The sequence below is a fragment of the Trachurus trachurus genome (genome assembly GCF_905171665.1).
Source record: "Trachurus trachurus genome assembly, chromosome: 17".
Taxonomy (NCBI): Eukaryota; Metazoa; Chordata; class Actinopteri; order Carangiformes; family Carangidae; genus Trachurus; species Trachurus trachurus.
In genome coordinates, this window is record NC_139900.1 from 32,816,667 (window position 1) to 32,829,835 (window position 13,169).

The window sequence follows — 13,169 nt, forward strand, 5'->3', positions numbered from 1 at the left end:
AGGCAGGGGGGGCGGCGGGGGGGGGGGGGGGGGGGGGGGGGGGCATACCGTAGGAACCCCGCCCCCGCCTGTAAAGCCAGGTTTCCACCGTATAAACGACCTTTTTTCTCTCTCTCTCTCTTTTACGGCAACATCCATAGTCCTTAGTGATCTTTGTTTGATATGTCAGGTGGAGCTGCCCATCATACCGACGCAGGATTGCCCCCCCCCCCCCCCCCCCCCCCCCCCCCCCCCCCCCCCCCCCCCCCCACGTGCGCTCACGTCGGCCCTTACATGATGAGCACAGCCACTCTGTTTTTACACTAGTTTGCTCCTAAATACTGGCTTTATAAAACGAATTTCGTTTTCTTTTGATATCATATTGATATTTCCCCCCTGAATGTAGGCTACACCTCTTCTACAACCAGTCTGTCCAGTCTGGAAAATAATTTCTGCACCGTGCGTGTGTGAAGTGTGGACGTGAGTGTGCATCTGCGCAGCCTGCGCACGTGTACACACAGAGATACACATTAACACGCACGCACGCACGCACACACACACACAATCACACACACACACACACACACAGAGAGAGAGGGGGAGAGAGAGCGCATAAGCCCAATAATGCCGGCGCAAATCGGTGAATTCTCTGGTCGTCCAATGAACGAACGTGGCGGTTATAGGTAAAAATGAGAAAACATGATCGATATTTTTTTGTGTGAGTAATATTGATTGTATTTAACAAAACGGGGTGCTGCCCAACATCATTTTAGGAAAAGTCACAGACTGGTGGACTTCAATGTATTTTTTAAATAAAGTTATGCACAAATGAAAATCAAAGTCGTCCAATGAACGGCAGTTGGCGGTTCTAGTGTTCATAGTCACAGCCATAGTCATTGTTCAGTCATTGTTTTATGGTATCTGTGCATCCCTAGTAGAAAACTAAAAGAACTGCTAGAAAACTGTAAGAAACTGAAAGAGTTTGGGTTTTATTAAAAATATGTCCCCCCCACTTCTAAAATCAAAATTTCGTCCATGCCCCCAGTCAACCCCCCGCCCCGCCACACCCAGCCACCCTGGGTCGCCCCCAGCCCACCTTTCCCTTTCCTAGACCCCTGATCTAAGTCACTCATATACCACTACACATAAATGTTGAACTGAATCACTGAACATCAACTTGGTGTGTGTTCCTCTGTCTCTGCAGTGCCATGTGCTCCCGCTAACGTCTCAGTGCTGATGGACTGTGCCAACAACACTGCTGTTGTGTCTTGGCCTTCAAGCCGTGGGGCTTTACAGTACTTGGTTACAGCCCGCAGTAGTCATAGCAACATCAGCTGCCAGAGCCCTGACCTCAGCTGTAGCCTTGGCAACCTCACTTGTGGCACTCGCTACATGTTGGAGGTAGTTGCCATGGACGACAGCTGCTCCAGTATCCCCAGCCAGGCACTGATGCTAAACTCAGGTGAGAGAAACAGCATCAACAGACACTTTTATACTGTAGTGTAATAAACACCAACATAAACAAACAAAAACATCAACTTGTAAATGATAGCTCGAGTCTTCTTACCTTCTTACTTCCAGCTCCCTGCCCACCCCACAACGTGAGTGCCCACTTCAGCTGTTCCTCGAACAACCTGACAATTTCTTGGGAGGCCATCAGAGAAGCCGACCACTTCCTGGTGTCGGTGATGGCAGAAAATGGAGGAGTCATGGAGTCATGTAACACCACCGACACAACATGTGCCATCAGCAATGTGACCTGTGGGAAAACATTAACCGCTCAGGTCACCTCCGTCAGGGGCGACTGCCGCAGCCAGCACAGTGAAACCCACAGCATCATGTCGGGTATGATAACGTTAAAAGTCTTCCATCTTGACATAATAGTCCAGTCATTTTATGAGAAAAGGTTAAACAAATTGCAACAGAAGCAAACTCATCTGATTTTGTATCATCAGCATGTCCTGAGTGAGGGAAAAAAAGCCCCGAAGAATCCCATTAGAGGAAAGTTTCGAAAAACACCCAAACATATCCCATTTATACGCATATAAAAAAAATTTTTCACGTGAATAGGGTAAAATTTTTAACCTTTAGATATCTCCATGAAAATGACTGAGTTGATTACTACATTAAGACAAACAAAAAATGTATTACAAGTTTTTTGAAATTCTTTGTTAACATGAGCAAATTTGCATAAATGTGCATAGATTCCACCGTTTTGAGGGCACATGTATGAAGTTGCTGTGGTTGTACCGGCATGAAAATTGGAATGAGTTGACTCCATCGGTCAACCGACAAGTTGACCACTTTAAATTTCAAGATGACTGCATTTTTCAAGACAGCCACATCCTTAGTAGAGCAGGTATGACATGCTCCGTCTCTATTAATGCTCATGGGTAGCCTAAATTGGTTCCATTCCTTTTTTAACTGTAATATCATATTACAGTTAAAAAATGTCTTGTTCAATTGAACAAGATTGAACAAGACATTTTCACTTGCTCTACTCAATGTTTAGATCAGGTGTTGTATGTATGCAAATTAGCCATACGTAATTGGATTATGCACTGGTGGCTCATGTCATACCTGCTCTACTAAGGATGTGGCTGTCTTGAAAAATTGCAGTCATCTTGAAATTTAAAGTGGTCAACTTGTCGGTTGACCGATGGAGTCAACTCATTCCAATTTTCATGCCGGTTCCATGAATTTATGCAAATTTGTTCATGTTAACAAAGAATTTCAAAAAACTTGTAATACATTTTTTGTTTGTCTTAATGTAAGTAATCAACTCAGTCATTTTCATGGAGATATCTAAAGGTTAAAACTTTTACCCTATACACGTGAAAATTTTTTTTAAATGCGTATAAATGGGATATGTTTGGGTGTTTTTCGAAACTTTCCCCTAATGGGATTCTTCAGGGCTTTTTTTCCCTCACTCAGGACATGCTGAGGATACAAAATCAGTTGAGTTTGCTTCTGTTGCAATTTGTTTAACGTTGACCCCTTTTTTGGCCTAAAATTACTGGACTATAAATCCATCCACCCGATCGCCAGTTTAACTTTTCTATCTGCTCTTTAGCTCCCTGCCAGCCTCGGGGAATCACAGGCAGACTTGACTGTGTGACCAATTCGGCCTGGATATCATGGGACGCTGCTCCGGGGGCGGACTGCTACACGGTGTCGGCTGTAGGTGGAGAGGACTATACCGCCAACTGTACCACTTATAGCAACACTACATGTGAGGTGGAAGACTTGGCCTGTGGTGTGCTTTATAACTTCAGCGTTACTGCCAAGAACAGCCAGTGTGAGAGTCAGCCAAGTGCCACCATCGACTTGGAGACAGGTAACAAATTTCAGTCTTAGTGAGAGAAATAAGCCATTTTTCATTAGTGCAAATGTTCTATAATGAAATCTGTGTCTTTCCCCGCAGCCCCCTGCTCCCTCTCTACCATCACCGCCTTCCCTCAGTGCCACAGTTCCTCCATCCTCGTCGTGTGGGAACTGATGGAGGGCAGCAGTGGAAACACAGTATACACTGCCACGGCAGAGGCTAGCGATCACACCTACCTGTCCTGCAATAACACGGGCACCAGCTGCTACCTGTATGGAGCGCAATGTAACCTCTATTATACCATCATCGTAGCCACTTCATCAGACCAGTGCAGCAGCATGAGAAGTCCTCCCTACAGAGTTAGCATGGGTACATAAAACACATTTCACCTTTTAATATTCAATAAGACACCTGCATTGTGTAGATCTGCTTTAGTAGTTTATGCTGGATTATTTTTAATAATACAGATGTATCTCCTGTTCTCAGAGCCCTGTCCGCCCATGAACGTGATGGTGAACAGCTCCTGTGAGGACCACAGTGCGCTGGTGTCCTGGACTCCCTCTCCTGTGGCTGAAAGCTACCATGTCGTCGCTATGGGTGTAGATGGACACGTGCACACTTGCAACACCTCTTCCAGTAACTGCAGTGTGTCAGAGCTCCACTGTGACCAGCAGTATACAGTGGTCGTCACTGCTAGCCATGAAAACTGCTCCAGCAATGCCAGTCAAAGTGCAACACTGATTACAGGTATTTGTCTGACAAAAAGACAACAAATATTAACATATTTACATACAGGAGAACCATTATGAGTATAATAATTCTGTATTTTTCCACCCAGGTCCTTGCCAGCCGGCTGGGCTCTCAGTTATGTTGCACTGTAATAATCAGTCTGCACAGCTGTCATGGATGCCCAGAGACAACGCCGTAGACTACTATGGCTGTGCTCAGTCTGGAAACGGAGACATGCTGTACTGTCACAGCACAAGTCCCACCTGCACAATCGAGGGTCTTGATTGTGGAACAGTTTACAATTTCTCCGTCCAGGCCTCAGACGGTACATGCAACAGCTCCTTCAGCGACCCAGTGGAAAGGGGAGCAGGTATACGAGCTGCGTTTTACTTCTCAAAACAATCATCAAGTTGATGTTTCTGCTCAAAATGGATTAAAAAGAAAGAAAAAGGCTCGCACACCGCAGGGCTCCTAAATGCAGTCCATTTATTATCAGGAACAGTGTAACGTTTCGAGCAAAAGCTCTTCGTCAGACGCTTTTGCTCGAAACGTTACACTGTTCCTGATAATAAATGGACTGCATTTAGGAGCCCTGCGGTGTGCGAGCCTTTTTCTTTCTTTTTAATTCTTGCATTTTTTGGCTCAGCACCTGCCCAAAGTTTTTGGTACGGATGTGCGTGTGACCTCTCCTTTTTTGATCTGCTCAAAATGGAGTAATACATTAAATCATCGTCTCTGTCTCCTTTAGCTCCCTGTCCTCCAGATGCTGTAGAGGTGCAAATCCTGCCAATGAAGATGGAGATCCAGGTGATGCGTTTCAACTGGACACAGATCTCCTGCGTGGACACCGAGTACAAGCTGCTGCTAACAGGAAGTCTGCTGGGCGACGCCGAGGCGCTGTTCGAGATCTCCTCCTATTGGACGAACAAGACGTACTTTGAGATTCCCCTCCCCTGCAGTTCATCCTACAATGGCACGGTGCAGAGCAGGAACGGTGCTGGTACCAGTGACCCGTCTGTGCCACTCACTGGAACAACAGGTAGATCTCACCATTTAAACCAACACTAAGGAACTTTTCAACCTCCATAAAATATTTTCATAACTTTTGTGATGGTACATCGACTTACAACAAGTTGAATGACACCTCTGTCGTGTTCTGAGGGGGTCTGTATCTCTTTCTCTGACACTAAGCAGCTTTGAGGAGCATGGTAGGAACCCTGCTCTCACTTTACTTTCACTTTCACTTTTGCGAGTCACAACAAGGAGGGAACAGGCAAAACAGCACTTAAGCAATGGATTATGTTTGTGTTTTCACTTTGAAATGATCCACTGTTAATTTTAATGCAGGATATTTACAGGGCTTCACGCTAGTGTTCATGGGAAATGGAGTCTTCCTTCAGGCAAAACACTACCGCTTTGGTCCACAGGCGCTGCCAAACTCAACCAAAACTGAAAGTTCTTTAGTACTGCTTTAAAGGGACAACGAGGAGTTTCTATTCGGTTATAAAAAAGTCTCACGTTAATGTGGATGAATCTCCGCTACCCACACTTGTTAATGGGCCCATTTTCGATAAATATATCGTTCTGTCTCTATCGTTATTTTGTTATTGTTAGTGGTGGCGGAAGTGCTGGTCGAGCCGACCAGCGTTTCCTTCGTTGCGAATCATGAGAATAACGCAGCCGCATCGCCGTTTATGGTCGGAACTACGGTGGTATGTGAACCTCTTTGAACCTCTGACTTTAATTATTGATGAATGAAAACATGAGTCCGTCTTGCGCCCGGTCAAAGAAATGTACGGTGCGCGCAGAGGCTCATAAATGTAGTGTGAAAACGCTTCGCTTTTCCAAAACTCCTCGTTGTCCCTTTAAGATTGAATGAGGGTGTGTGTCAGCCACAGACGTACACACAGCTGCAGCTAATATTGACTAATGGCTGAGACCATGATTAACATTATTAGTTACACCTGTGCGAGTTCTGTAAACAGTACAGCAGGAGTGTGAACATCAGCACAGGAAATCGGAAATTAGTGAAGGTCAAGACTCAGGTCCCAGTATACATTTTTACATGAGACATTTTATTGTGTTATTACAGCAAAATCTAAAGATGTTTCTGTAAATCAGTCTGGATAGCTTTATCTATACCAGTGCGCAATAAAATATTTATTTTAATCTGATTTTTATGTGAAAATATTGTAGTCTGACTTGGTACAAATAAAAGTAAAAATATGAAGTAGCTGAACACATAGCTTACAGTTATCCTCATGCTGATGCTCATTAGACAATGTGGTTTTTTAGGTTAAAGTGACTAAATGTGCCTTTTATAAGCACATCTTCAGATTAGATGTTTTAAACAGTTTTACTCTCCCCATTACAGCTCCTTGTCCACCACCGACAGTCTTGTACAGTGGTAACAGCTCTTTTGCCACGATCTCATGGAACGCCTCAGTGTTTGCCACCGCGTACACTGTGTACGACAACAGTGTCACACCAACGGCTCAGCTATGCAGAGCGGCAGGGCTCTCCTGCTCTCTGTCCAACATCACCTCCAGTGACCTGGTGATCACAGCCAGTAACACAGCCGGGGAAAGTGAAGCCAAGAGTATCACGAACGGTAGGAAACTTGTGTTGTGTGTTGAAGGATGGGATTTACTGTGGGTTTTTTTTTTTAAACAAACTAAATAATGTGAGCTTTTTCTCTTTAGTGATACCACAAGGACGAAGGAGGAGAGATCTCAGTGAACTGCAGAATGGTGAGTATATTTATGAAACGTTACCTTGCATGCTATCTCAACTGAGTCCACATTTACAGGAACAACAACCCAGAAATCAGCTGGGACCTAATTCACAGCTCTGGTTTGTTTCCCCCCAACAGGAGGCCTCTCCGCCCCTCTGCTACATGTCACACAAGCAATGTCGACTGTTATTTTTGTTGAGTGGTCTCAAGTGGAAGCCGCGTCCTACTACAACCTGGTGATCAAAAAGCAGGACAGATCCAGTAACCCTGAGGAACTAACAGTGTATGGGGAGAGTATAATTCTCACTGATCTGAGCCCCAGCTCGGCCTACTGTTTCTCTGTGTCGGCCAGCAACAAAGCTGCTAGTGGACCAGAATCGGAGCCTGTGTGTGTGCAAACAGGAGCTGGGCTTCCACAGTAAACAGGAAAGCACTTCTGTAGATAAGCAAGATGTCTGTACACATATTTCCCAATTGAATGTGATGGATTTACTGTCAAAGTGGCAGTGAGTCTGACGTTTACTCGTAATTCACCGTAACTGTAGACCCGGTAGGAGATGGGAGTTAGTGTAGGTTGCTTTGACATTAAAGTCGGTCGGTTTACCATAAGTTGCACATTAGTTTTAGTGCCTCTTGGTCATGTAATGAAAAGTTATGACTGTTTAACACCCATGAGCGACATGTTGGGTAAATATCTTCCAAATAAAAGCCTGTGTTCCCTAAATATTTTAAGTTCTTTAATTTGTATTTGTGTAAAATCTCATAACAAAGATAAATGTTCTGACTGCTGTTGGTTGAGGTTATGCATTTTATATCTAGGCCTTGGTTCCTCATACTTTTTTATGTTATTCACTTGTGTAAATTATATATTGGTCATCTTAAAAGGTAATATATTAGGAATGTCCAGAGAACTTACTATTTACCATTTATGAATGTATATTTAACATGAAAATTATTTTCAAATTACATCCTAATAAAACTGCCAAAAATATTTTGTTTGTATTCTGCCTGTGCATTTCCATTCCATGACTGATAACCTTCAGTCAGTGTCTGTCATCTGTGCTTGCATGACATTTGACTGCCCTTTTCCTTGAAAAAGAAGTACACATACTGTTCTTAAAAGTGTTTTAATAGAAAACAAAATGCAACAGAGCAGTAACCCAATCACATCACAAGCAGGGCTCAAGTGTGTGTGGTAAAAATTACCCTTTGCATACTGCCCTTTGGAGGATTAAAACATTCTCAGGCTGTCTACACCTGATCATCGTCAGAATTACTTTGCGCTGGTTTGAGCAACCGGTGTGCCGCTTCACTCAAATATGAACTTTAACCGCTCACTTTGGACTGTTGAAAGCATGTTGAAGCAGAATACAGCGGACAGAGAAGCTGAAGTATAAAGAAATTCCAGACTTATGCACTGTAGTATTCGTCAAATTTTTAAAAAAAGGCATACATTGGCTTTTGTACAGCCTGTACATAACAGTTATTCTTTATAAATTATTTACGACAGTGTTGAGCTGAGCTTTCAGCACGGACCACACCCGACCCAGCAGTGAATGCAACTCTAGCCACTTATCATGTGTAGACAGCTTCCAAAACATTATATACAAACCCATATCGTCCTGGGGCAAAACAATGAACCATAGAAAATTAAAATGCCATTTTTGCCACTTTCCAAATTTCAAGTGAAGACTAACAATGGTCTAACTGGGAGTGAAAAAGGCAGAAAAACATAACATAAAGCAACATTACATTGGCCAAAGACAACAACTCCAGATGTCCGATGTGCTAACATTCCTACTTTTTTAGCACAAGTGACGGATCAGACAACTGGGTAGAAAAAAGGAAGAAAAATACAGGGAGTAGAAGAAGTAATATTGCTGCCAGGCGACATTTACTCAGTGCTCTGACTCCTTCTGCGATCACTATGTTTACTGTGGTCATTACTGGACTCACGTTGATGATGACTCCTCTCTTTGCTACGACTACGCTTGTGAGATCGCTGTTCTCCGTCTCTCTCCCTGTCTCTGTCTCTACTGTGGCTGCGCTCTCTTTTCTTGTTCTTCTCCTCTCCGCTCTTGTGCTTCCTCTCCCTGCTTCGACTCCGGCTCGACCTTTTGGCCTTCCTTTCTTCTCTGTGCCTCTCCCTGTCGTCTTTATGCCTCCTGTCGTCGGTCTCTCCCCTGCTCTTCTTGTCCCTGGACCTCTCCCTCTCAGTGCCTCTATCTTTATGGTGATCCCTGTCCTTCCTCCTGCTCCTGTCATCCCCGCCGTCTCTTTCTTTGTCTCTGCGTTCGTTTCTTCGCTCCCGGCTGCCGCTGCGACTTCTTCTACGTTCTCGCCTGTCTTGGTTCCTGTCTTGGTTCCTGTCTTGGTTCCTGTCTGCGCTGCGGGATCGCCGCCTCTCCCTCTCCCCTCGGTCACCTCTGTCCCTGTCTGTCCTGTCTGTCCTGTCCCTGCCCTCCCTCTCCTTCCTTTGCCGGTCACGCTCCCTCTCCAGCTCTCGGTCAAAGCTGGGGCCATGGCGATCTCTCTCGCGATGATGGCTCCTGCTCCTTGACCGTTTGGGCGATCTCCGGGGGCTCGGTGTCCGTCTGGGTGTTCTGTGGACAAAGACACAATGAGGGTTGAACCATTAAACAGAGTTATGGTTCAACTTCCAAAACCTGTTTAAAAATTTTACAATTCATAAATCAATAAAGGTAAAAGTTAAAAAGTTAAAAAAGAAAAGATGGGGGGAAAAAAAGATGAACATTTTCTTTCTACTCAGATACATTAAAGACATTGATGGAAACAGATTAGACTGTCTCTGGCGAAAAAGATCTTACACTAAATAGTTTGAATCGTTTACCTGGAGCGCCGTCGTTCCCCTTGCCTCCCTGCCTCTGCAAAGTTGGCTTCCTCCTCCTGTGGCTCCTTCTGAGCAACCTTTCGAGGCCTTGCCTTCATCTGCGTGTCGATAATCTTCTGCACAGGCACTGGGATACGGGGGAATAGAGTGGAGAACCACTCCAGTTTGGTCAGGAAGGACCGCAGCATCTCTCCAATAGTCATCACACAGCCGCCTCCTGCCTTCACGTCGAGCTCCTGGAACCAAACGGTGGGAGAGAGGCACAGAAAAACTCTATCAGCACAGACGGGCAAGAAGAATCTGACAGTTTTTTCAATATTGCTTCATATCAATAAACAATTTGTGATGACCAAGTACTGAACCTTCACCTCTGTTCATCTAGCTTAATCTCTCATATCAATCAAATGTTACCAGAGGAAACAATAACATAAAATTTAACAGAAAGTTTGCCTCGTCTAAGCTGTCTGGCAGTTCCTGAAATCTGTACCTACAAAGTGAGCTTTTGATAAACAAGCAAAAGTTATTTAATTTTTCTAGTGAACGTTCCTCCCTCCTTTCCTTCAGATGATCTAAAAGCAGATCATAAATGAAGGGAAGGTGTAGTAGCAGAACACCGAGACAAATCCTTATTGAGTTGAAGGGACAAAGACGGTCTCCTTACAACACAATGACATCTTCAACAGGATAAAAAAGCCCACAGTGTAGGCACAGATTGGAGGAGGTAGGTAAGTGCACACCAGTTGAATAGTTATCAACTTTATATTGTAGAGAACAGCCGCTTTGCACTCACACACGCAACCCAACAGTGCTGAGATACAATATCCAATTCACCTGCTGCACAATGGGCATCTAAAGAAAAAAACAGGGGAATTAACCAGTTGGGTAGGATTTCAAATGATCAATTCAAATATAATGCAACAGAATATCAAAAGGAGGCCTGGTTGCACAGTCTGGGAGCAAATTAGATTTTAATCAAGTATGAATAAAACACAAACATTTCCAAAATTTGGAATGTGTTGTATATTTTGTGATGCATTTCTGTCCATGTGAATTCACCAATTGTGACTGACAAAATTTTGTTTTGTGCAACAAGTCCTGATAAAAATCTTGTCAAAAACAGAGAGCATGCCTTGACATCACATTTGACTAAAAGGTTGACTCAGCATTATTGTGGTACTTACCCTGATAAAAATCAGCAGCAGAGCAGTGAGCAAGTAACCTAGCTACTCAAGTTTAAAGGACAAAACTGGGGACAATTAAGCCAAATGAAGGCAAAGGTGAAAAATCAGCTCTGAGCATCACAAGGGGGGGGAAACGTAGAGCTTTTAACTGGTATTGTGTGACTGTATATAATGGAGACAAAGAAACATCAAAGTATTACCCGTTGTGACATACCTCCTCATCATCCAGGAAGCCGTCGTACCATTCAATCAAGTCTGATGGGGGCTGAGTGTACCTGAGGTAAAGCACAATACAAACATTTACATCATGTGATGCTGCACAAGTTCAACCTGATCCAGTGATTATCAATGCTCAGAGTTTAATATAGAATATAATCTCAGCAAAACTTTTCATGATCTTGCTGCAGCAATTAAATCTGCCTAACAACCTAAAAAAAAGTTGTGGTATCTTATTAATATCTAACATTTATTCTAACATTTGTTCTAAGAATAACTTAAATGCAAAAAAGTCTAATGCTCTAAATCATGTGTGGAAAAAAAAGAAAGATTCTATGCAGAAGGTTTACTATTCAAATACAAAACAAGTGACATCCATCTGGTGTCACAGTGCTTAAATTTTGCAAACTGCCTCCTCCAACATACCTTATGTACATGAAGCCAAGTGCTCTGATGTATGGGGAGTCTGTGTGAGTGATCAGACCCATCAGCTGTTTGCGGGTCAGCTTGAGTGTAAACAGTTTGTACAGAAGACAGAAAGCAGTAGACACAATACCACCAGTCCCAACTCCACGCACCTAATAAAAATGAAGACATAATTGAAAAACACATGACTGCACATGATCCATACCTAACCTATTCATGACTGACTCTTTGGCAACACACCAACACAAGAATCAACGAATATGAATTAAAGTTGCATTACCTGTTCATAGTAAGTCATTTCCAAAACCAATAACTTTATTTATCACGCTGACTGGCAAGTAACATATACAGGGAGTATAAGATGGGGAATACTGGGAATATAAAAAGCACGTACTTCTCACTTACCCCTCCGCACATTCCAGTCTGGCCCGCGGTCTTCCTGCTTCCCTTTTCCCAAGGCTCAACATGAGTCACCTGTAGGCACATGGCAGATGTGTAAGTTGATTTACCATCTTACAAAAAGAGAAATGTGAAGACCACGGAGGAAGTTATTAACATTGATAACACAGCTAAACAACTCTCCACAAAAATGTTGATCTATTCAGATATTTCACAGTTTTGACCTACAAACACCATGACAACAGCCTCCAAAACCTGACCAATTGTGAGTTAACGGTTAACCACTATGTTTACAATAGCTGCCACAGTCGCAAGTTAACTTAATTTGAAGTTACCGGCAAGAGATAATTGCCATTTTTCCTTTTACGCAATTAATTGAAATATGCGATCATACAAAAACGTGTAGTTAAGTTATGAGATAAAAGTACTGCTGTCTGAGCCAGTTAGCCCTATGTATTTAACGACTGCAGCACACCGCTGCCTGCACAGCGCCGTGGTTATCTAACTAGCATGCGGGTTAGCATTCGCTAGCGTTACCTTGAAATAGATTTCGTCCACGACTTCATGGTAGGTCTTCAGTTCATAAAGCTGAACTTTAAAATACGGCGAGGACAGCACATTGGTAAGAATCATTGGGTTGAGGTTCATAGTCTTTTCGTTGCCCCACAGAGGCAGTGAATTTCCATGTTTTCCTGGTGCAGGCTTGCCAACGGCCTGTGTTGGTAGCTGGTTTCCGACGTTAGCCATGTTAGCTAAATCCCACGCCGCTAAACTTGGTTTACAGTTGGCGTTCTTCCGTTTATAAAGCCATCAATATCAGGCAGTGACTTGTCGGTGTATATCAATTTCGTCCGTTCGGTTGATGCTGAATCGTGATGGAATTGATGATAATAACTTCCCGCCGTCGTTATTGCTGAGGTCCTGCTGCGAGGTGGAACCGGAACTGTACCGTCGGTGCTGCAGTGAGGACTGCTGCCGCTGGAACCGCTCATTCGTCACCACGGCGAACGTTTCGCTTTAAAAAATAAAAGCACATACGGACAAACCAACTGTATGAATGCCATTTCACTGCACAAATGAATACATTGAATGCTTCCATACACGTATTGTTTATTTAATTCATTTGTAATCAGCCTATGTTTATATATTACATTTAAAACATGTTTCGCTTTTCTTTTCAATCAATAGACATTTACTTTGAAATGAGTCTTTTGACAAACCGGAAATGTTCTTGTTTTATTTCACAATGCCTCCTCTGCAACTTGAACGGCAGTTTCCCAATTTCAAAATACAATTTCACCTCCATTTTCATCTTAATAATTCATTATG

General features: G+C 43.4%; 1 protein-coding gene across 1 annotated transcript; it reads right to left on the reverse strand.

Moving 5' to 3' along the window:
- Positions 1-7,912: 7,912 nt before the first annotated feature.
- On the reverse strand, positions 7,913-12,795 carry prpf38b (pre-mRNA processing factor 38B). The gene is made up of 6 exons (XM_083991746.1): positions 12,378-12,795; positions 11,847-11,915; positions 11,442-11,593; positions 11,014-11,074; positions 9,619-9,854; positions 7,913-9,370 (listed from the first exon to the last, which is right to left on the reverse strand). The coding sequence occupies exons 1-6, from the start codon at positions 12,585-12,587 to the stop codon at positions 8,662-8,664; spliced, it is 1,437 nt and encodes a 478-aa protein (XP_083847872.1). The 5' UTR covers positions 12,588-12,795; the 3' UTR covers positions 7,913-8,661.
- Positions 12,796-13,169: the final 374 nt, after the last annotated feature.

Excerpts from the sequence above, each read along its gene's own strand:
- prpf38b (XM_083991746.1), bottom strand. The coding sequence starts at position 12,587 with ATGGCTAACGTCGGAAACCAGCTACCAACACAGGCCGTTGGCAAGCCT. Across the intron at positions 11,916-12,377 it reads TGGACGAAATCTATTTCAAG|GTGACTCATGTTGAGCCTTG; the intron begins GTAACGCTAGCG and ends ATGTGCCTACAG. Across the intron at positions 9,855-11,013 it reads GCTTCCTGGATGATGAGGAG|GAGCTCGACGTGAAGGCAGG; the intron begins GTATGTCACAAC and ends GTTTGGTTCCAG.